Source organism: Pleurodeles waltl, chromosome 10 (genome assembly GCF_031143425.1).
Source record: "Pleurodeles waltl isolate 20211129_DDA chromosome 10, aPleWal1.hap1.20221129, whole genome shotgun sequence".
NCBI lineage: Eukaryota > Metazoa > Chordata > Amphibia > Caudata > Salamandridae > Pleurodeles > Pleurodeles waltl.
Genome location: NC_090449.1, coordinates 55,785,951 through 55,809,760, shown reverse-complemented (window position 1 = coordinate 55,809,760; position 23,810 = coordinate 55,785,951). Strand labels below are relative to the sequence as shown.

General features: G+C 42.7%; 1 protein-coding gene across 2 annotated transcripts in view; it reads left to right on the top strand.

The window, feature by feature from the left end:
- The first annotated feature begins 1,197 nt into the window (after nt 1-1,197).
- The window catches only part of LOC138261028 (metalloproteinase inhibitor 1-like), a 76,492-nt gene continuing 53,879 nt past the window's right edge, over nt 1,198-23,810 (top strand). For both annotated transcript variants that reach the window (XM_069209643.1, XM_069209642.1), the window contains exons 1-4: nt 1,198-1,367; nt 3,480-3,577; nt 4,982-5,096; nt 13,644-13,759. In XM_069209643.1, coding sequence (XP_069065744.1) covers nt 1,244-1,367; nt 3,480-3,577; nt 4,982-5,096; nt 13,644-13,759 — 453 coding nt within the window. In that variant the 5' untranslated portion in view covers nt 1,198-1,243. The remainder of the gene's footprint in view (nt 1,368-3,479; nt 3,578-4,981; nt 5,097-13,643; nt 13,760-23,810) is intronic.

The window sequence follows — 23,810 nt, the reverse complement described above, 5'->3', positions numbered from 1 at the left end:
TTCACGACCAGAGATATACAAATTCAGATTTTCCTAAATTTCTCAAAAACTACTAAACAGATTTACACCAAATAATTAAAAGCGTAATCTGCATACCGAAAGCTAGCTTTCTACCACACTTGGTGTAATTCTGTCTGGTGGTTAAGGTTGTAGCCTTGTACAAAAGTCCTACGCAAAACACAACTTTTTTTCTGTGCCCCCGCTTGACGAGTTATGCCAAAACATTTTGTGTGCAACAATAATCACTGTGGCACTTTTTTGGGAAAATTTCATGAAGATTCCTCAAACAGTGCCAAAGATATAGGCAAGTCAAATGTCAAGTCAAGTCAAAAAATGCTCTTTTGACAGAAACATGGTCCTAACTATAACCTATAACTAATAACTACCTCGTTAACTATAACCTATAAGTACCTCGTGGTGACTGCCACTAGGTTTTGTGTGTATATATATATATATATATGGTCACTGAAAAAAACAAAAGTTACAGGGAAGTTATAGTAAGGTTCTGAATTTACTCTTACAAAACCACTGAAATTCAGCAGTTATATTTAGAATTCTTTCGCTCCCTGAGGTAACTAAAAACTGCGCGCTTGCCATGCACAGTTTTCTTTCTTATTAATAATTTTATTGCAAAGGTTGCAGAGATAATATCAAGGATGCCATACAAGATCTTATCAATTATATAATATGTGGAGCGGTTAGCTGTGCATGGAGAAGGCGCAAGTTATACTTACCTTAGGGCGCGAGTTATAGTTACTTGAAAGAACTCTAACTTGAAACAATTTAAGTGATATCACATATCTAGAAATGTTGAAACTTTTGCCATTTCCACTTTTTGTGGGGTGGTTAGTTCACTGATGCTTCGCTTGTACTTTGAGGAAGGTAAAATAAATAATACTTTTACTTGGTGTAGTAGATACCGTAGCGTAAGAGGTATAGGACGGTTGAGAATGAAGGAGGCGATGTGAGGAACTCTCCATCTGTACCTTTTCATCCCTGGGTTGCATTTGCACTGAGAGGCTATTCAGTGCCTGGTTTGCCTGTCTTGGGTTTTAAGGCGTATGTGCTCTAATTGTATTTGATGGTATAGAATAAGAAGAGAAATCAGTGCATGTGAAAGGCATAACAACCTGGATCCAACATTTCAATTTAACAGACTTGAAATATAAAACATCAGTCTTTTTCCTTTGATGTGACAGGTTGATAGACACCAAGAAGGTTCTGCTACCACCCCATTATCACTATGGATGCCAAGATTCGATTGTGGCTCTTGGTGGCTTTGATGTCAATTTCAGCTTACCCCTACACAGACTGCTGCAGCTGCATTCATTACCATGCACAGATGGCCTTCTGCGATTCAGATGTTGGTAGGTATTGCTCAATCTGAATCAGTTAAAATGTTTTGTCCTGTAATATTTGTTATACAACAACCTGAGGGATGCTATGGAACAAACACAGTGGGCATTTGTCAGGGGGTGGAGAATAGGAATGGGCTCACAAAGGTTTTACATCCACTCAAACATTCTGTGTTGTTCTAGACGACTGAGTGTCAAGTGAGCAGTACCCTTAAAAATTGCCACCTTAGGTTTATCAGTGGTCAAAGTTTGGTCATATCCAAATTTGTGGAATTGTGTCATAGACAGTAGACAAAAGTCTAACTTGACTGGAGCTTTTGAAATATACATCACACACTGCAACTTGGTACTGACCCACAGGGACAGTAAGTGGATGGAGAGATTGTATTTGGAGCAGTTAAGGGCATTTCTCCATGGCCATTTAATGCTGTAACAAAGAACATCAAAAGTGCATTAATAAACGGATATATCCTGAGCACTTCTGACTTTGAGATTATTGTACCCTGCCAGGGAGTGTTAGATGCAACAAAGGAGAATGGGGACCTTCAAAGGTCCTCATCTACTTCTGCCCTGACAGTGTTCTGGAGAATAGAGCGATCCTGTTCGCTGGTGTTTGTGGTAGAGAAGTAGAACTTGTATCGAGAGGGAAAGTGTTTTTAATTTTCATCAATATCGCCGCTAGAAGGAAATTTTGTTCTCCGTTTAGTAGGAGACACAATGATAAACCTCTCATATGGGCCCTCTGTCCTTAATCGTGCGTCATGATCGGAGAGACGAGCAACCATGAGACAGCCTGTTCCTCTACTTGGACCACATGTCACTCCTCTGAACAGCGAGGTGTTGGTACACACCTTACAGGGTGGTAATATGGCCCAGATGGCGCACCATAAAGGCAGATGGCCCATGTGAGAGAAAGACCAGTGAAGGGATTGGTCAAAATGTGGTGATTCTAAACTAACAGGAGTCCAGGCTGCACACTTGCCATAAAGCTCTTCATAGTCAAGGCCACAAACTCATTTGCAAATATTTTGTTCTATCAGCCCTATCTCCAGTAGGTTCTTCTTTTTTCTAGTGCCTGGCCACCATAAGCAGTATTTTCACACGCTACAAAAACATTAAATAAATAACATGCAGAGAGACAAGAGAAATCACAGAGTGACCTATGAAAGAGTACAGTTCTTTATTACTCATCAGTTCAAAAAGTCAATCACTCCGGTCCCCGGGCCCTGAGCTACTCCTTGGACTCTCTAAGCCAAGTTACCTATTCTAGCTCACGGTCTGTAATAAACTATGTAGGGGGAGCAAGGGTCGCATGTAGTATCATCAACACATTATCAGGCGTAATTTACAAACTATTACACCTATTTGAATAAAAGTGTTATATATCATAGATATCTCAATCTCTCTCTTGACAGTTGTATTGACAGTCGTCATCACAATATGCAATCACACATTTATCAATCACATTCAACATTCGTTTGAGTCTATTTGTCAACAGTCCACGTGCCAGCATGTCTTTGGACTGTGTTATTAATGAGAAAAAAGATACAATTGTCAATCCAAACTTACATTCGAAGCTTGTGTCTGGATCAAAGAAGCCCAAAATAAAGATGAGAATGATATAGCAGAAGAGAAAACCGGAAATGGTTTGATAGTCTGTGTAAGTTTCCATAAGCGACCCTTGCTCCCCCTGAATTGATTTTTGCTAATGACGTTTGGTTTTATCTAATTTGAACAACACGTGTGCCTTGTTATGATGCAGCAGGCTTGAGCATAGGGAATGCCTGAAAGAAGCTTTTTAGGACAACATTACTCCCATGCACGATTGTAACTGGAGTAAATGCAGGTTGGCATGCAGATGTGGACACAGCTGTTGCATTGTTATCTTAAAGTTGCAAGAACTCACGAAGACTTCCACTGATGAGTTTGTGAACACTGCCCACAATCTAAAGAGATTTGTCTGATGCCGTACAGCTTACCAATGTGAGGTTGGCTTAGTGCCCCAGTGCCCTTCCTACTATGCTAGACTCCTAGTCCAATCTTGATAATGCTGTTCACTAGCAATAGTTGATGTGATTGAGTTTGAAAATCATGTTTTTTTCTATTTCTCTGTGTTTCTTTCAGCAGTTCGTGCCAGGTTCCTCGGTGCCACCGTCACCGATAAGTACAGCGAATTTACTGGAAAGTACAGTGTAATTACGTATGAAATTGAGACACTCCAGGTAAGAGCACTAGTCTGTATGTCCCTTTCTGCATTGTGACAATGGGGTGAACCGGTTGACTTGTCAATAGGAGTGCACTACCTACCTTTTCAGATAGAAGACCACAATTTACCTCACATTTTAGACCATGCGGCCATTCCTCTGGGACTAAGGGCCTCATTTCTGAGGAAATGGCGCAGCTCGGTGCCGCAAGCAATTTTGCTGGTCCAAGCTGCATCATTTCCAAAATGCAGGGATGCACCGTATTTACCAGAATACAGCGCAACTCTGTGGTTTACCCTGTGCCGGCGCTAAATCAGCTGCCTAGTGCCAACGCAGGCACCGTTGCACCATGGTGGAAGGATGCCTGCATTGTGGGGGTGATTGTTTTTATGAAGGAAGAGACACCTTCCTGCACAAAAACAATCATTAATGGTGTTTTTCTCCTATGTGTGCTGCAGAATGCAGCCCACATAGAAAGAGAAAAAAACACGGAGAAATAAAAGTATTTTTCCTCGTTGCGCCACTCTAATGCCACCCTTGGGGAGGTGTTAGTTTTTGGCACTGCCTCAGATTTACGTTTCCTTGTAAATCTGGGACAGTGTCAAAAAGCAATGGGTGTTGCGTAAGTATACCTGCAGCAACATGCATTACATGCCGCTTTCCCACAGAAAACTGCGTCAGGGAGGCCCTCATTTACAAGGCCCCATTAAGCCACAAAAAGTGGCTTAACGCTACCTTGCAAATATGGAGCAGGGCACAGGACCACCAGAGCATCGCAAAAAGTGATGCTCCAGTGGCGCAAGGGGCTTGTAAGACACTTGGAGCGCTGCATTGCCGGTAAGGGTGTGGGTAGCAACAGACATTCAGGAACATCGTGACATATCCAAACCCCCCACAATGAAACCCAACTATTTGATTTACAGTAGACAGTTCAAGCAAAGTGTTTATGACAGAGATGTAAGAGGACCAATGCAGCTGCTGCAAACGTTTTGTACAGCCTGATGATCACAAGTTCAAAGATTACTTTGGCCGACTTTGATTAAAGTTCTTCTGATGTTGTGTTGGTTAGTATAACACTATTTCAGAGCATACTGAATTTGTGGTGTGTGCTAAATGAACTCATAGTAGCTGTTAAAATATCAGGACTGTGGGCAATGATAGAATATGATGCCTTCAATGTGCCGGGCAATGAACACAGAAAACAGACTGATCACTAGGTTTATGTCCATCTAAGCCTCAACCATTGAACTACATTTAAGGAAACCCTAACACCAGCTGACTGCATTAGAATCTTCTTTCACTGTACCAAACCCTTCTGGCTGAAGTGGAGGGTAGCAAAAACGTCAGACGAAAGTTCACTGCAATGCTGATAGATAAGACAAAGTATTGGAATCCTGACTCTTTTTTAACAAACCTCTGCAGGTGTTGAAAGGTGGCGATACGATCAAGAACCTAAGTTTTATCTACACATCAACGGCATACTACTGTGGCTATCACATCGGTCAACAGGACTATAATAAGGACTACCTGATCACAGGTAAGACCTCTCCTACTCTATTGCTTGCATGCTTGGGCTGAGGGACGAAATATCCATTGCAAGTAGTAGAACACTTGGAGCTGAATAGACAAAACACAAAATGGTAGACAAATCACATGCAAAACATAAGGTCAGAGTAGGAATTGGAGTGCCTTTCAAATCATATTCTTATTACTTCTTCGTATCTTGTAAACAATGCTGAAGGCCATTTCTCAAGTGACTTCCGTTAAGTTCCTTGATGGCTGGTGGAGGACGCAGATGGTTCGGCGACATGCAGTCTGTTTTTTATGTATATGGATGAGGTTAACAAATCTCAACAGTTCTGCTCCGTACATGGTTGCTGTACCTGTCTTAGTTTTACACACCTGAATTACTGCACCTAGCAAATTGCTGCTCTTTCGCACTCACACCTCAGGACTGCCCCAAGCACCTTTTCAGGGTACACACTGATCTTAACTTCTGTGGTGTCCACAATAGTTGCTTGGACACCAGATATGTGAAATTAAGGACACGTTTCATCTAAAGCCTAGAGGTTTTTGTGGTATGAACAATTAATGTATTTTCGGGAAGTCTGCTTCAAAACTTTATAGGTCATCGCACATTAATGACTCAGAAAATGCTAACACATCCTCCGCAAATATTTTTTTTTTAATTTTGTCCAACCACAAACCTAGTTCTATCCAAGTTCACAACTTTTTGTATTCCTCTTTTATGTGTAAAGGATGAACCAAAACATACCCAATAATGCCATTACCTACCCATCAATATATACTAACTCGTTGGAACTTTGATAAGCTGGAACCTTACCCCTGTGACCTTACACTTACAACCAAAGTGAAATATGTTGAACTAGAGACGTATATTGTGCTATGGATTCTAGAAACTGAAGAGCTGCATGTGGCAACTACTTGCGTACCTATTCAATACTGGAACTGAATGGGCAGCATAAACATTCCCAAGAAAAAACTCAGACCCTGAGAAAATGGATGTAGCAAACTGAAACCAAGCTTGCTTCTGTTGTGGTTCATGGAGGACCTGACCTAGCAGTGATTGCTGGAATTGTCCAGTTGGAGCAGGGTCAGCACTGATTTGAATATGGCTGGGTCCAAACTGAGGTGGCATGATGAGAAAATAAACAATGGGATGAAATGCTACCCCTGTGCATTGCCAGTGGTTAGATAAATCGCAGGCATTCCTTCCATCACCTTCTTTCTTTCATGTAAATCCCCAAGTGGCCAAGAATAGCCCAGACGTGGGTCACTTGTCATTGGAACCAAGCTACACCCAAAGGAGGAGCTCAAATCAGGGTGAAACCAGCATTGGGGAGCTTATATGCTAGGTCAGGGAAGGCCTGGCAGTTTGGGTTGGACTGTTCCTTTTGGGCCAGGGTAAAAAATAATTTACATATGCTGGGTCTAACCCAATGTGGCATGGTGGGCAAAAGAATGATGGGTTGGAATGCTAACCAAAGCAATTGCCAGTGGTTAGAAAAATTACAAGCATTTCTCCCATCACCTTTTGGTTGTTTGATGGTTAATAAAAACATCAAGAGTAATATGTCTAGATGTCTGGACATATTTTATACTGTATTAAGGACAGATGTCTGGAAATGTTGCCATAATTTATTCTGGCTTAAAATATATGTTCAAAATGCAATACAAAGCATTGATGGCACACATTTACAACTTTGTCTGGATTGCACTCATTATGTTATAGTGCTAGAATCAGTCCACCAATTAACTATCAGAGAATGGCCTAGAGCCCATCCATAAATGCACTCATTGAATAGGAAGAACTTGGGTTGGCACAATGATCTGACTCAAGAAATCCTTGCTGCCAGAATGGTAGGCTGGGTGGGCAAAGCACCCAAACAATCATCTGGGGATTGTATGATCATACATTTTCAAAGGCCAACTTTGGTTAAATAATCTTTTACAACACTTGAATTGTTGTCAAAATCACCCAGAAGAATTGAAGCACTCCCCTCAAGATATTTGTTTAGGCCACTGTCCTATTCTCACAAGCCTTTGTGCCACCCCCTCTTCCTCCTCAGGGCTTTAATCTTGAGCTAGCAAATCCAGGATGGCAAATGACAACAGTCAAAATACATTTCAGCATCTTCAAAATCTACACAGGTTGACATTCCGCCCAGGACACTAGCTGTTTTTCCTAAAATGGCTAATTTTCAATCCTTGTTATTCTAAAAGTATTGCACTACCTATGCTAAAGTCTTGAATTTGCTTTCATGGAATCTAGCTGGCACCTGAACAAAATTATCAAACCCAGAAAGGGCGAATTTGATTTAAAAAACTGCAATATCATTTGTTGTCAAGGGGCATGGGTCACAAAGAACTTCTATGTTGATGGTTATCACACCTACTGCCACCCAGCTACTCCATCTGCTCTACGCAGGCATAAAGAGGGGTCTATTAATCCTTGTCCCCATTAAAATTGAATGTTTTACTGTTGTTACAGTGAACAGACCTGTCTGGTTTCAAGTTCTGTATTTTCATTTCTCTGGAACATATCTAAGATACTGCACACCATGGCAGTAGTTAGGAAACTAGCACCAACATTTTGGACGCTAGTTCAGAGCTTTGCAGGAATAGCGTAAAAAATGTTGATGTTAATCCTGTAAAGCCCATTGAGGCCAATAATAAACAATGGTGTGCCTCCTTTTAACGTCTACTCCATTTTTTCAGCCCCCCCTTTGCAAGCATTCATGCATGCATTGTGCCACTTTGTAAATTTGGCAGAGCGATTTTGGCCTCGTTGGGCCACATTAGCGTAAAAAAAATGATGCCAATATGGCACAATGAGGTGCTAGGGGCTCTTAAATCTGCCCCTCTGTTTTATCAGAAATTCTATATGGCTTTTAGCCAGCTATCAGTACCATTGAACAATCCCTTAATCACTCCTTAATAATAGCAAAGTATGTCAAGGCCAGGATAGGTTCACTACATATGGCCTTTATGAACCTCTCTTATGCCTTTGTCACCGTAAATCACTCCAGAGTCTGGGGACTTTTGCATGGATTGTCAACATGTGATGAGTCAGGTGACTTGGACATTTTAGTGGACACAGGCTTTGAAACTACACAAAACAGTAGCTATGATATTGCCACAAAGCTTCCCAGTTACTCTAGAGCAAGATGGTGTTGCAAATCCATGCCCTGTCTACTGTGCACTGTGACTTGATGAGGTTATGAGTGGTCCAAAAAGGGAAAATTGGAAGATGCTTGAAGACAGAGATAACAACTGGCCAATGTTTGAGGTGTTTATTAGCCTTGGACCCAACAAGGTGTTCAATTCACCGAATATACTTTGCTGAAGAGGTGAAGAAGATGGAGATGAAGACCCATTCTGAATGCCTCTACTTACTCCACAACCTTCCCAGATGCTTGAAAATACACAACTGTCCTCCCATTGCTGAAGAAGCCTTTGGGGACCCTTCACTACTCTCCAATTACAGACCAGTCCCCCTGCTCCCTGTCTGGATGAGGTCTTAGAGAAAATCAACAGACACCTCAATGAATACCTAAATGACTACCAGCTACTTGACAACATTCAGTCTGGTTTCAGGCCCAACCACAGCATGGAAACTGTCGTCATTGCTGCCACAGATGACATCCTCAGGACTCTGGATAGAGGAAACACTGTGGCCATCCTCCTCGTAGAGGTCTCCACAGCATTGGACACAGTCTCCCACCCCATCTTCATCCAACGCCTAAAAACACTGGCTCCCCATTCACAAACATACACAATTCAAACTCTTCACCCACACTTTCAAAGTACTAAAAGTACTATATACTGGCCCAGCATACCTCAACAATCAAATCTGTTTCCACAAACCTTCCCGACACATACGCTCATTTGGAATCCTGCTTGCATAATTCTCATACATACAGAAAGCCAGATCTGGCAGTCGAGCCTTCTCGGACATCACTCCTAAATCTTGGAATGACCTAAGTGTATACATGAGAGCCTCCTTCTCACTTTGAATTCGGAGAGAAGCTGAAGACCTGGCTTTTCTAGTGGTCCCACCAGACCCTAGATTTGCATAGATTTACACCTGCTCAGCACCAGGATACCCTACTAGGTTATAGGGCACTCTACAAATCTGCATAACATAACATACCTATGTTAGGGCGTCAGAGCCTTAATAAGTAAACTTACAAGGAGACGCAATTAGGTCGACAAACCTTTGGACCGCGTTTGGAGACTTCCCAGTACGAAATATTTTCTTAACATCATCAATCAATATATCAATAAACAATTAATAATGACAATCACTAATCAATAAACAATCAATAAGAATCAATAATTGAGCACATCATGACCTTTCAGTCATGAATAACCACACCAGTTTAATTAGAGGTTAGGATACTTATTTCCCTATTTGTAACAATCTAATATCATGTCGGTTAATCTCAATAGCAATAAAACACATTAGAAAGCACTATTATTTGGCAATCAGAACACAACTTCATCAATGCATGGATTATACTCATTCAGAATTTAAGCACATCATTAATATGAATCAGCTTAGCAGAGTCTCATTAGTACATGAATCATCAAAGCAAAGTCTCAGTCATTTGTCTATTTGCATTAGATACTATTGAACACCTTAACTAACTTCAAATTAGCATTAGCATGTTGGGCTTCATGCAAAACCTTTTAGTGAACACGAATTTAGAAAACAGCTAAACTAAGGCCTCTATCAAAATAGTAGTTGGTACCTAGAAAGGAAAGGCAAACAGACAATTACAATCAGCATCGGATAGTTACCAATACAATAGATCAGCAAGCAGTGTCAGTCTTCGTCCTCAGACACCAGTTCATCAGCATCGGGCAAAGTTAGAACGGGGCAAAGTCTTTAACATAACATAGCTATGGATGATTTACTTCCCTCAGATAGAGTAGAAGATTACATCAGGCAAAAAGGGGCAGAGGATGGTTTTAGGTGACAGAACATCTAATATCTCCTAAGTAATAGTAGCAGGAATCACAGAGTGAAATAAAAGCTAAAGTATAATGGCAGAAATTGACTTAGAATCATAGCATAAATAATGGCTGGAATGGGCTGGAAAGCTAGTATGAACTTGAAAAGCTGGAATGACTAGAAATTACCCCCTTCTTCTTGTGCAGAGTGATTAAGTTAAAACTGCCAAACTATTCCCTAATTCCCCATTGGTTAACTTTTGGTGCATTTGTATCTCTGTCCAATAATTTGCAAACACCTTACTAGAACTTTCGACAATTCACAGTTCCCATGTCACGGATTGGTCCATTAATTGACGTCGTCAACAGTTGGAATGTCAGGTAACAAAATGTTGCAGTTCGCACTCCAGTCAGTGTCTTCATTGTCTTCTCCTAGGAGAGTTAACCTTGCACCTGTTACGAATTACACTGTTGCATTTAGCAAGAACATCGCCTTGAGTAAGCCGGTTCACATGAGAAAGAATTTACTACGGTTACAGATAAATAGGGGGTCATTGCAACCCTGGCGGTCTTTGACCATCAGGGCTGTTTTGTCGGAAGCACCGCCAACAGGCTGGCGGTGCTTCCTTGGGAATTATGACGGCAGCGGAAGCGCCGCGGTCGCACCGCCGGGACCGGCGGTTTCCCGGCTGTTTAAATCCCCCTGGGGATTACGAGTCCCCCTCCCGCCAGCCTTTTCATGGCGGTTTGAACCGCCATGAAAAGGCTGGAGGAAAGGGGAGTTGCGGGGCCCTTGGTGGCCCCTGCACTGCCCATGCCACTGGCATGGGCAGTGCAGGGGCCCCCTGCTACAGCCCCATGCAGCTTTTCACTGTCTGCTTAGCAGACAGTGAAAAGCGTGACGAGTGCAACTGCACCCGTCGCACAGCCGCAACACCGCCGGCTCCATTTGGAGCCGGCTCCCGTGTTGCGGCCGAGATCCCCGCTGTGCCGGCGGGGATCTCCAAATAGGACCCGCGGGAGTGCGGCTGCATTGGCGGCGCCCAGCGGTTTCAACTTGGCGGGCGGCAACGGGCCATAATCTTCTGGAAAAGTACAGCTTTGTGTCCTTCAGGAAAGCAGCACATTCTACACCAGTGCTTCCCAACCTTTTGACGTCTGTGGACCCCCAGTTTATCATTACTGGAACCAGGGGACCCCCACTGAATAAATATTGGAATCTGGGGACCCCCACTGAGTCATTACTGAAAGCTAGAAATATAATCTGATAATATTATAGAATTTTCTAAGCAGTCGCGGACCCCCTAAGGAGGCTTCGCAGACCCCCAGGGGTCCCCGGACCACAGGTTGGGAACCACTGTTCTACACGTTAGAAAATACAATTCAAATATGAGGCCAGGCAGCTAGGCCAAAGCCCTTGCTAAGTTAAAGCTTTTATTAAATGAAGCAAACTTTTAGCATGTAACCTTAATTATGATATACTACTACAAATTTTAAACATATTGCATAATATTTCAGAATTAATAAGCCTTTTCATTAGTCTTCGTATACAATGGTAACCACTCCCCGTGGGCACATTTCAAGTGTGTGCATTATTTTTCTACGTTAACACATTTTCTATGCAGCTTCATCACACAATATATGCAATCTTTCGTATTAATATTTCTTGTTAAAACAAACGCGTCAACACCTATAAACAGCTGTAAGCAATTTTTTATTTGAAATGTAAAAAATGGATTCAGTAAAAGTGGACGCAATTTGAGCTCCAACTTTTACTGAATGCTTTGGAATTTTCCCAACCAACCTATCCACTAAATGGTCAGAAATGTACAGAAATGTAGTGAGTCGCAATTCAACCTACCTCATCAATATTCATGAGGTAGGTTAAAAATTGCAAACCACTATGACTGGCCAGAGTCACAAGGATTTTGGCCTGCTGGGGTCTGCAGATCACCATGTCTGTGATGGCTTTTAAATAAAAGCATTTTTTAATACAGACCATTTTCCTTAAAGGATAACAGGATGCATTTAAAAAAGGATGCATTTAAAAAATGAAAAGGTACTCAAACTTTTTTTAGTAGTAGGCGCTGTCGACAGTTATGCCCTAAACAGGCCCCTTCCAAATAGCGATTGCTAATGCTTTCCAAAATCCATTTAATGATTTCAAAGAGCTTTTCTGAATCTTTAGGTGGGTTTAGTACAATTAAAAAAGGGCTTTAGCTCCCACAAATGCTCCCATATACTGAATATGAGGGTTTTAGAAAGCTTTTGGTTTTTGTACTTCTGGCCCTAAGTTGTTTTTTGTTTTCGAAGAAGAATGATTATGATTTTTACAGACATTAACCAAGAAGAAGGCTTTTGGAAATGACTGCACAGGGAGGCTGGGTAAACATTATGCTTTTGTTTATGAAATAGTGGATAATGTCGTTTTTCAAAGTTTCCTTCCATGTTATATCTTCACTTGTTGCAACACCTCTTTATGTTTGGCTAATGACAATAACTTTAAGCTGCTTACACCAGCAATACTTGCAAGAGTAGCCCACTCAGCCATTTACTTGCTGATCAAGCCCAACTACTTGTTTTTTTCACTGTTATTCATGATATCTGTATTATTGCCAGTGCCTACACCAGGTCATTGATGCTATAGATGTGTGCATGCCTACGGATGGGTGCCCTCTCTATATGCTCTGTATTGTACAGCTACGGTGAGCACATGATTTTACTTCAAATGCCTTTTATTGAAGTGAAATGTATTGTCTATTAATCTGATAAAGGGGGCCTTCTGATTAATAATTTTGGTGAGTAGACTCTTTATCAGTTCTTTAATACAATAGGACTCTGAGTCTGCCCTGCAGCATGTTGAAATCCGCCCCCCCCGCATCTAGATGCTCCGATACTCAGGAATTAGGTGGCCTTCAGCATGGAAGGTACCATTGAAGCTGGAGCTCCCAGCAGTGATCATGGCTACCTTCTGGAAAAATTATTTTGCTGGTCCTTTACTTCTGCTCTGGAGATGGGCTGTGCTGCACTTTGGCAGCATGCTCTGCGGAACAAATAAGGCTACAATCTGGGAAAAGTCACAGAAGTAATTGAGTTCATATGTACTTAAATTGGATCAATAATTTATAGAAGCCAAATTCAAACTGCATGCCAGAAATTATGGAATCTGAGAAGACATGTTTTAGACTTCAGGATTGAGAAGCGTATTGTAAGTCCAGGATAATTCAGACAGAGTGGCTGTCAGGTATGTGATTTGATTCCATAAGGCCAATATTGCTCCACAAGAAGCAACGCAATTACAGACATTCCGGACAATCACACACTATATAAATGATTCACGTTTTGATTCATTATATGTCATTATCATGAAGGTATGGAATGATTCCTGACCATGTGGATCAACAGTGGCTCTCCTTTGAAAATTTAAGAAAACAGAAACTTTTAGGTAAAAAAAAAAAAGAAGTCAGACATTTGGTAAGAGAGGCTAAGAGGAAAATGGGGCAGTTCACCAATTGCCTGGTAATTCAGTGTTCAAAATTCATGAACGTAATATATTCTGATATAACAAGTGTTAATCAATGTATTTTCTTTCTCTTATCACTGATAGGTCCAATGAGGAATGGTCGTGTGGAGGTGATCCGCTGTAGCTACATTGTGGCTTGGAGCACATTGACTGAGGCCCAGATAGAGGGGGTTGAACGTGCCTACAGTTGCCACTGTAGAGTGAGTACCCTTGGAAAACTGATATTGTTAATCAAATTAGGCGTTGAACCAGAAAAAGAATAGAAGCTATACTCCCATTACCTAAATAATTCTACTGATCAGTTTTTAAAGTTTTGGAATAACAGCCCTTTTTGTATTGGGGTTGGTTGACCTTGTTGGTGGAATATAAAAATACACCCCCAATATCCCAAGGCTGTTAATCATGGGTAAAGAAAAACATTCTCATTCCTACTTCTGTGCTTACAATTTGATGCACTGTATATGTGAACAGGCATTAGATTTGCATGTATTTAGGTTCCATAATATATTTTGATTCAGATGTCTTACTAATAAAATGTGTTAACACCTTTGCGGGCTGAACAGTTCTAAGCACTGCCATCTGGTTGATGGAAAGGGCGAACAGTAGGACTGCAGATTCTGCTGTGCTATGTGACAAATGTCCTGTCTGTCTCTGAGTGCCACTTCAGAGAGGCTGTAAACAGTCAGATGCAGACCTTACACTTATCTTTGCCTCTGTTGAGGATGGTGCCGTATGTCATTGCTATCTAGTGTGAGAAGGATCAACCTTCACAAAGGCTGTGTCTGCAGAGCAGCCTGCGAATGGCACTTGAAGAGAGAACTACCACTAACAGGTTCTCAAGTTTGAGCCAGTGGACCCTCATCCCAGTCTCGATGTTTGTGGGTGCATGAAGGACCCAAACCACCTCATTTTGTTCGAGCTCATGACCAGGGAAGGGAGTACACTGCAGGGTTGTGTGATCAGAGCTGGTGTCTGCCTGACAGCTAGTCTTCCAGAGGCGAGGAGGGGACACTGGAAGTCTGCCTGGTCTGCTGGAGAAGCTGAAAACCTTCTTGAAATGCCTCAAAGGCTGCTTTACTACTGAGAGAGGGAAGGAGTCATTCTAGCCCTACAAGAGTGGAGGCTGTCTAAGAAGGGAGAAGCCCAGCAAACCCCAAGGACATCCAGCAAGAGCTGGCTATCTGAGAATAAGCTAGGAACAACCTGACCTACAGATGGTGCCCCCTCATCTCTTGCAACTGATTCCTGATGGGCACCCCATTAAGTATCTGTGCCTATCTACCCAATCAGATTAGCAAATGCCTATCAATGAGGACAGGCTGTGTCAGCTGTTGTTACAATGCTGGCCTAATCAGTCAGTAAAAATTTCTATATTCGGCGATTGCCATAAAATCACATTTAAAACCATTTAATACAAATAAATCCTAAAAACATATTTGAATTGGATTTATTCCTTAAATAACATTAAAATCACCAGTTTAAAATCCCCCGTCTGCACATCCAAACATTTGGCAGAGGGACCCCGAGTAACATCTTGCATCAGTACAATCACAAAGTTATAGGTACATCAAGCTGTTCATAGTGTTTTCTTATAACACAAGCAGATCTAATAAGACTTAATATTTGATAACAAGTTTAAATCGTCAAAAGGTTTTTTAAGATGAGTCATTGCTTCCCTATAATTACTGTTTTTTTCCGTATGCAGCAAGGGGAGAATAAAAGTTGACCTAGGATCAGAGTATAATGTTCAAAATAAGATAAAATGGCAAGTACTCTGCAGAGACTTATCATCGCATGGGCAAGGTGGCAGATCTCTGCACCAAGATAAGCGTTTTGATTTGTAAAGAGTCACAATCTGGGGCATGGGCTTATGGCCCAATTTCTGTGCAAAGCGGAAGATTGCCTCATTATTCCTTGCCAGTTGTTGGGTTTTGGCCTTCAGGTTGCAGGCCCATGATAAGGAAGAGCTTGCCCAGATAACAGAATTCCTTTACCTTATTAAGGACAAATCCACCCATGCAAAATTGTTTGGCCTTTGTATTCTGGGGTCCACTCGTCATTACATATGATTTGTTAAAATTTACCTTCAAGGTCAAGTCCTACATAAAAGAAAGAGAAGGTCTAACAGGTCTTGAAGGCCATTTGCAGTACGTGGGATTGGTACTGCATCATCTGAATATAATAGGACTGAGAGAAGTCTTTTGCCCATCTTGGCATAATCCTTCCCGTAAAAAGTAATGGAGCTCGTTTATATATAATAAGAATAACAGAGGAGCTAAAATACATACCTCACGCTATGGCTTGAAGCAATTGGACGTGTTCTCTCTCCATTTGGGCCATATCGTACTGATAACCTGTGGTCTGAGTGCAAACGCTAATTAAGTTCAGCAAATTTGGGTTGATGCCCAAGGCTTCCATTTTTAACCATAACATCTCCCTGTTCACCATGTCAAAAGCACTAGAAAGATTAATGAAAGCCACATGGATGGCACCTTTTTTTGCTATAACATATTTGCTGAGAATGAGCTGGAGATTTAAAACCTGGTCAACAGTACTTAGACCCAGCCTGAAGCCAACCGAATTGGCAACAGGATATTTCCCTCCATTACCCACTCTTCCAAAGCGAGAGGATTACTCTACCTAGAATTTTGTAGAGAGATGGATCTATAGCAAATTGGATCCTGCCTATTGCCTTCCTTAAAAATGGGTACGATTGTGGCCTGTTTCGAGGAGGGAGGAATGTAGCTCTCTACTACACTTCTCAAGATGTTTATGACAAGAGGAGCCCATAAGTGAGACAATAATTTGAAGAGGTCAGCTGGGACCCCATTAGGTCCAGGTGCTGTACCTACCTTGGTATGGTTTACTGCTGTAAAGACATCCTGTATATCAATAGGGGGATCTAATGACATTGGTTACAGACACTTTGAAACTGTACTTCCCTCCCCTACATAGGGTTGTTAATTTTCCACCTGGAAGACCCTCTCATTGTGACTTACCCAAGTGTCTTCTGTGATAAGGCAATTATCTAATTTAGTGACGTGCCCAGAGAAGTATGATAGATACCCCCCAGAACTTGATGGAGTCTTTCATTTGAGGAACTGCCATTAGGTCATCCCTTGCCTTTGATCTAATTTAAACTTTTCCCTCTTCTAATGTAGCCTTATACTGGCTCCTAGACGATTTGACTAATTCGCGGCAGCGCAGTGATTCTTTGAGAGCTTTCTTTAGGTTTAGGTGTGCAGACTTGCACGCGGAGTTGAAGCATCGATGTACCGCTGGGGTAGTTTCTATCCTATCTGTGCTCAAGGAAGCGGGAAATGGAACCACATACCTGCTCATATTCCTGCACTTTATGCTCCTGTGTTGCATGGTAGGATAGGCAAGTATGAATAGAGTCCAAGTTTTCCTTGATGATTTTATGATTAAACACCATTTGGTCCTCCTTGTCCCACTTGATGCGCATGCCCTTGTTTCTGTTAAAAAACAAGTTATCAGACCTCTCCCTTTCCTTTCTGCCTGTTTCAGAGTAATAGGCTAAGGTAATCTACAAGGGGTTATTATCACTGGAACAATGAGGAACAATCTGAAAATCACGTATTAAGTGGAAGTCCTCAGAACTAATAAGGATAAACTCTATGTGACTCCCTTTAGAGTTCCTTGTAAATGTGGGAATGCTATTAATATTCCGGGGCATAACCTCCCTGGAAAATAGGAGATCATATTTGGTTATAACAAATATTCAGCGCCTCCCCTATTTCTGAGTGCCTAAAATGGATTGCAGTTTCTCTGCATCAACCGAAAACCCACAGCTGTTCACATCATCATCTGGACATAGGGGGATAATAAAGTCGCCTACCCAGAGCAGGGTTACATCGTTACATTGTAGCCAGGAGGAGGAGTCAAGCAAGTCCATTACATCTTACCTCTTCAACCTGTTTCTTTAAAGAACCAGATGGAACATTATTATAGAAATGTACTATGAGTATACCTTTCCACCCCTCCCCTGGTACGAAGACGATCATAAAATAAGGAGAAGCCCAGAGTAATATTGCCCTGGGATTTACTAGATCCAAGGAGACAAGTATAGCAAGACCTACACTGGCCCTACCTGCAGTGGAGGGAATGGCGGATTGGTGTAAGGTAAGAAAGCCATCCAGGATAGAAAGTCTCAACCAACCAAGTCTCCTGGAGACAGATTACACTATATGAGGAAGTTTATCCAATCAGGATTTTGTATTTTGGGGCATAATCCTGCAGTTTTCCAACTGATCAGAGATAGGGGTTTCCAGACTGTTCCGGCCTCACATTCTTCCAATTGGAGGGATGGGGCAGGATCCTGTGCTGGGAGGCTCAGGGGGCTGTCTTCACTAACTCCTTCTGGGCCTGGAGGGACAGCCCCTACAATCGAAAGTTTCTTCACCAGTCAATCAACTCTGTCAGAAAGTTCAGTGGCTCAAAACCATTAGCGATTGGGATCTTTGGCCAGGATTACAGAGCTGGCGACCCCACCTAATTGATGATACATTTGAGCAAGCTGTAACTAAGACAGAAGGATCATGGAAGTGTCCTAACGTATAAGCTTTGATCCCACCCTTGTGCCCATCCTAATGCTCCAGAGTCTTCAGCAGTCCCCTCACCACCTGGGGCTCCTTGAAATTTATCACAATTCAATCTCCCTCCGCAGATTTTACTGAGGGGCCCACTCATTTCACTCTATGTGCAAAGATGATCTTATGGTTTAGGTCCACTGGGGAGTTTGTTTTCACCCTTAGCCAATGAGCGGACTTTCTCATCAGGGCTTTGGCGTCCTCCTTATTTCCCCCCATCAGAGGAGGCACGTTCTCCAGTACAAGGACATACAGGGAACAATCTGGAGCTAAATGCAAGCCCCCCTCAGGAATTGTATTTATATTTGAGTGTGGGGGATTTGAGCACCCAAAAGGAACCCGATTTCCTGAGAAGCAGTTTTGCTCAGATTGAGAATGGCCCAGTTAAACTTGGGTTAATGGGGGACTCAAAGACCTCAGGACTGGATTGGGATGGTCAATTTCCAGTCCAGCTGCAACTTCAGAACTGTGGGTTTCCCTTCGGGCAGATGACTCTGTTCTGATTGATTCTATAACCAGGCAAGTCACATTTGCCTGGAAAAGGGCCATCTTCTCAGCAATCAGCTTGGTAAGTTGCTCCTCCAGGGATGTACAAAATGACTTCAAGGTGGAGTCAATTTGGGAGATGAGGTCACCCATTATGTCATTTCCCCTTTGGCATTTCCTCAGCCTTTCTTCATTCCCGAAAGGGCCTTTCCGGTCCGTGGAGTGCATGTTTAGGCCTTTCTTGCCTGAAGTGGACAGTAGCTATTTTGGTCCTGCCTCTTTCTTCTTTAGTGGGAGGAAACACACCGGGGAGGAATCTATAATTAGTTCCTCTGTTTGACTCTCAGCTGACGTAGATGGGAATAAAGTGTATGGTTTGGGGCCTGAAGAGAAACGCTGTGCAGGGGCTTACTTAAGCGAAGCTCGGTTATAGGTGGCTTTATTATGATAGGAGATTCCAAGTGAGGCCTCTGGGACAGGTTCTGCACTGCCCAATCTAATACTCAACTTGCTCTAGTTCTGAATCTATGACCCCATGACGGAAGATAGATAATTTGAGATCGAAGGTTGGGCCATATGGATCGACCCACTTTTATCACTGAGGGTGCTGTTTTTCCTTTTCCCCATTTTAGAAAGAGTTACTCACGTGCCTTTGTGCATCTTGATCGGCCCATATGGATGTAATGTCTGGCCAGTAACAGCCTGGGAGTATCACACACCCTATATTTCCAGATTTCAGAGGGGTGGCCCAGCCTCCTTCAGGCTCTGACAGGAATGGACGGGCTTGACATTGGCCCAGGCATCCCCTGGGCTCAGCCCATGCTGCGGTGATCTCCCTGGCGCTATATAGCGCTCGTTTAAGGAGCAAGTGTGAGCATCTGGAGAATGGCCTCCTCCTGGGGCCAAGGGAAGTCTGGGATGTTTAGTCCCCCACATGATGTGTAGTGCATACCGCGCTGGCATGATCTCCCTGGAGCTACATAGCGCTCATTGATGGAGCAAGTGTGAGCAGCTGGAGAATGGCCGCCTCCTGGGGCTAAGGAGAATCTGGGATGTGTAGTCCCTCACACGATGTGTAGTGGTGGCCTAATCAACTTCCTATTGTCCTGGTTAGGGCTACATATGCATACTTACTGCACCAGCCCAGTTGGGGCTGCAACTGCCTGCATCAGCCCTGTGGGGCCAAAAAACGATCTGCTGTTGTACAGAGCTGCAGGCGCTAGGACCGGACCGGTGTTCAGGTGCAAGGGCTTTGTGTACAGGGATGCAGCCTGCCTCTGGCCTCCTAGTTAGCGCTGGGACTATCTTAGTTCTCCATGGTACACACCGACAGGAGTGCAGCAGGAATATTTGCTCTAATCTGGAAGAGCAAGGAAAAGATGATTGCATGTCCGCTACACAGTGAGGGGTAAGAAATAAACAAACTGTGAACTTGACTGAGTAGCATTTAGTACTGCTGTGTGAGAAAAACACTTTATCTTAAAATCCATTTGCTGGACATTGAGTTTATTGTGTCCATTGGTTAATTGTTGACTTCTGATTTAGGGTGCCTTTTAGAAACTGGGATTCTGGCTGGCAGAGGTATGCACCCTGGCCAAAAAGGAACCACAATTCTAGTCAGGGAAAGTCAGATATACACCATAAATTAACCTGTGCTCACCCTCTGGCAGCTTGGCACAGAGCAGGCAGGCGTAACTTAAGAGGCAAAGTGTAAAATATTTGTGCAACACGTCAAACAGTAACACAGTGAAAACACCACATAAAGAACTGAAAAATAGTTTAGATTTATATGAACAAAATAAGACCAAAATGACAAAATCTAATAAGTAGAAGACGAGATATGAATTTTTAAAGAATAAACTGAAATGCAGTGCTTAAAGCATAAAGCGCCAACAGGGGCTATTAGATCTCGCTAGACTGGGTTAAATTCAAAAGTTCACGCCAACTGCGAAGGAACACAGGTCAGATATAGTCACAGATAAGTCCCGCCAAAGTTTTACCTTCACAAGAAAGGATCCAAGTGCCCAGGTTGTCAGAAGAAATTCTCTGGGAGCAAGGAGAGCAACCCTGTGGTAGTCCGCGGACACGAAGAGTTGGCCAAGTGTCGCAGACAGGCGGACTCAAGTCGCCTGATCATGAGTGGAGATGCTTGCTGATACAGGAGACAAACTTGCAGCAGCTTGCGCTCAATTCTTCGGGAGATCAGTGTGGTACCAGAGCTTATGTGCTTGTTCGCGATCACGAAGAGCCCAAAAGATTGATTTCAAGAGCCAAAACCTACTTCCAAGGGCCCAGGACCTAAGAGGCACTGCCCTCTTGGAGTTAGTAGCTGGTTGAAGGCAGGTCTATGAGCCAGCAAGCGCTTGGAGTCACTCTAGGGTCTTGGGTTCAAGATGAAGTCGCAAGTCTAGTTTTTCATTCCCAGCAGGTCAGCACTGCATAAAAGCAGTTCTTCCAGAGCAGCAGTTCAGCAGAATAGCTTTCCTTGTAACAGAACAGCAGTCCTTTTTACTGGCAGAGTATCCACAGTTTCAGATGTGTACTGAGTTGGAAGGGTCTGAGGTCCCATTCTTATACCCAGTTGTGCCTTTGAAGTGAAGGTGGCTTCAAAGAAGGGTCGTTGAAGTGCACGGAGGTCCTTTCTTCCTGACATGGCTCCAGACTAACTACTGGGGAGCATACAGCCCTTAGTGTTGAAGCAGGACACTACCTATTCAGGTTAACTGTCAGTTTCTCCCTCCCATCCTGCCCAGGATGGCCCATCAGGATGTTGATGGCCCTTCATGTATGCCTAAGCTCCCTTTGTGTGTGGATTCTTGGAGGGAATGCACAAAGTCCAGCTGTCACCCAGACATGTTCTGGAGACAGGCTGCAGGCACACAGGGCTAAGAGCAGGAAAATGCAACTATCTAAAAGTAAACAAACACAAATCATGGACGGAATGCGGAACAAATCGAACATTCACCCCGAGTCACAGATCTGGGTTCAATCAATCAATTCTTCCGCTCACAATGCCACTCCGTTTTGGACTCAGACATATGCAAATCAGTCTTGACCCTTTTTCCCATTGGAACAGTCCTGCCAAAACTGCCACGCCAGGTTCTTCCTGGACCAGAAACAAGCCTCCTGGGAATGGTTTCAGGGTATCTCTCTTCATCAGCCAAGCTACCTTGAATCCAGTGGCATAGTGAGCCCGGGACCCACGTCTGGGCATACCTAGCCCACTTATGGCAACAAAAACAAACAAACACAATTGATTGATGGAATGTGGAACCACTCAAACATACACCCCAGTCACAAATCTGGGTTTAACCCATCAATTCTTTTACTCACCATGCCACCCCAGTTTGGACCCAGCCATATTTTGTTATCTGTGGTTGAACCATGCAAGAGTAATGGTTTAGCTACTATTTTTATTATTTCTTAAAAATCCAATTCAATGGTGAAGTTAGATAATCAAAATATTTAGGAAGACTTACTTTTAGAAAGATACTGCTTTCCGGCCAGGAACTCCAGGGGGCTTATTTCCCTTAGCCAGCTAGCAGTTGCCCCTGCCAGTGCCTTGCCAGTGTTTGACCTCAGGTGTGGAAAGTGCTTGTGATAGACAATGGTCTATCTTTTTATGAGCATAGTCTAAACACTCATAAAATTACTACTAAAATGCAGTTTTGTGAAAACTGAAAAGCCTAAATTTACAAAAAAGTATGTGTTTACCTTTGTGAACCAGACCCCAAGAATGCAAAATGGTGGATGTGAATAATGGCAATGGGAACCATACAAGTTAGAGAATGTGGGAGGTGACATTGCATTCCTACTGTTTCTTTTTATCCACCCCTGGAGCCACCAGCATAGTTTGTATTAACTCTCGTCTATTTGCTTCTGAAGCCAGTAGTGACCTGGAAGTTCTGCCTTCATCTCATTCCTAGCATCCACTGGTCCCTGACTTGCTTCTAGCCCTTCCACGTTTGTATTGATCGGAGGGTGCGTTTTCTCTGTGTGTAAAAAGGGAAAGGTAACATGGTCTGAGGTCTCAGTTGCCTGGTCTTCTTACACCCCCTAATACCATTGTTGATATTGACTCAGAAATATTCCGGATTAAGACTACCGAAAATGGTTCAAGGTGATTTCTGAAGCAATTATATGATTCATTCATGTATCTATCTGAACATAGAGCCACCCTCTCTTGCCATCATTAAACTGTGTTTCAAATGTATTCAATGCCCTTTCCTAATAACTTAAGGAACAATATGTAACATACATATATTACAATAATACTACCAAATATAATTCAACTGTATTGTAGATGGAATTGCTGTATACCTGGTCCAAGATGAAGGGGCAATGTGACCACCCCAGAATCCAAAGAGAAAATGCAGAGTATAGTACTAAGAGTTCTAATATAAGGATTCTGATCCAAGTTACTGCGTAGCAAAGGGAAAAACTCACAACAAAGCAAACTGGTGTAAACAACTGTGAAAAATGGAAAAACCCATCCGCCACCGTTGCCAGGCACCCATAATTTTTTTTAGACCTGGGCTTTCAGACTGTGCTGCCTGCACTACTCCATAAAGACTGCCTGTATAAGCTTCCTTTCCAGTGCATCCCAAAAATGATTTTATTTGTTTGTAGAGCTCTGCCCTATCATGTCATACCAGTCTCTGCAATGACCCACTCTTCAAGAATGCTCCCTGTACTGGACCAACCCTCCTGATGCAGCTTCTTTTCTTGGATTCCCCATTTTTATTCAAGTAGACAGTCTTTCATTGCCCATTTATGCTCATTAACTATACTTCTGACAGGTACTCATTGAATGAATTTGAAGATTTGTGCACACTGGCTGTGGGATTTAAAAATGGCCTCCAATGTGGCAGCAGTACATTTGTTGTTAGCACTGAAACAAAGCAATGAACTACTGGGAATGTTTTTAAAGCATTTGAAAACCTCACAATTGGTTAACACACAGCATTTTATTTGAACCAGGGAAGCCTAAGACCCTTCCTTCTGAATGCAGGTGGAAGGTGCCAGTAACTGGGTGAACGTGGGGTCTGGATATGGGTTTTCTGTAGTGCAGAACTTGCCCACCCACATACAAACATTTAAAATACTTTGACTCAGGGTATCAGAGGGCAAGATGTGCAAAGCACAACAAACATGC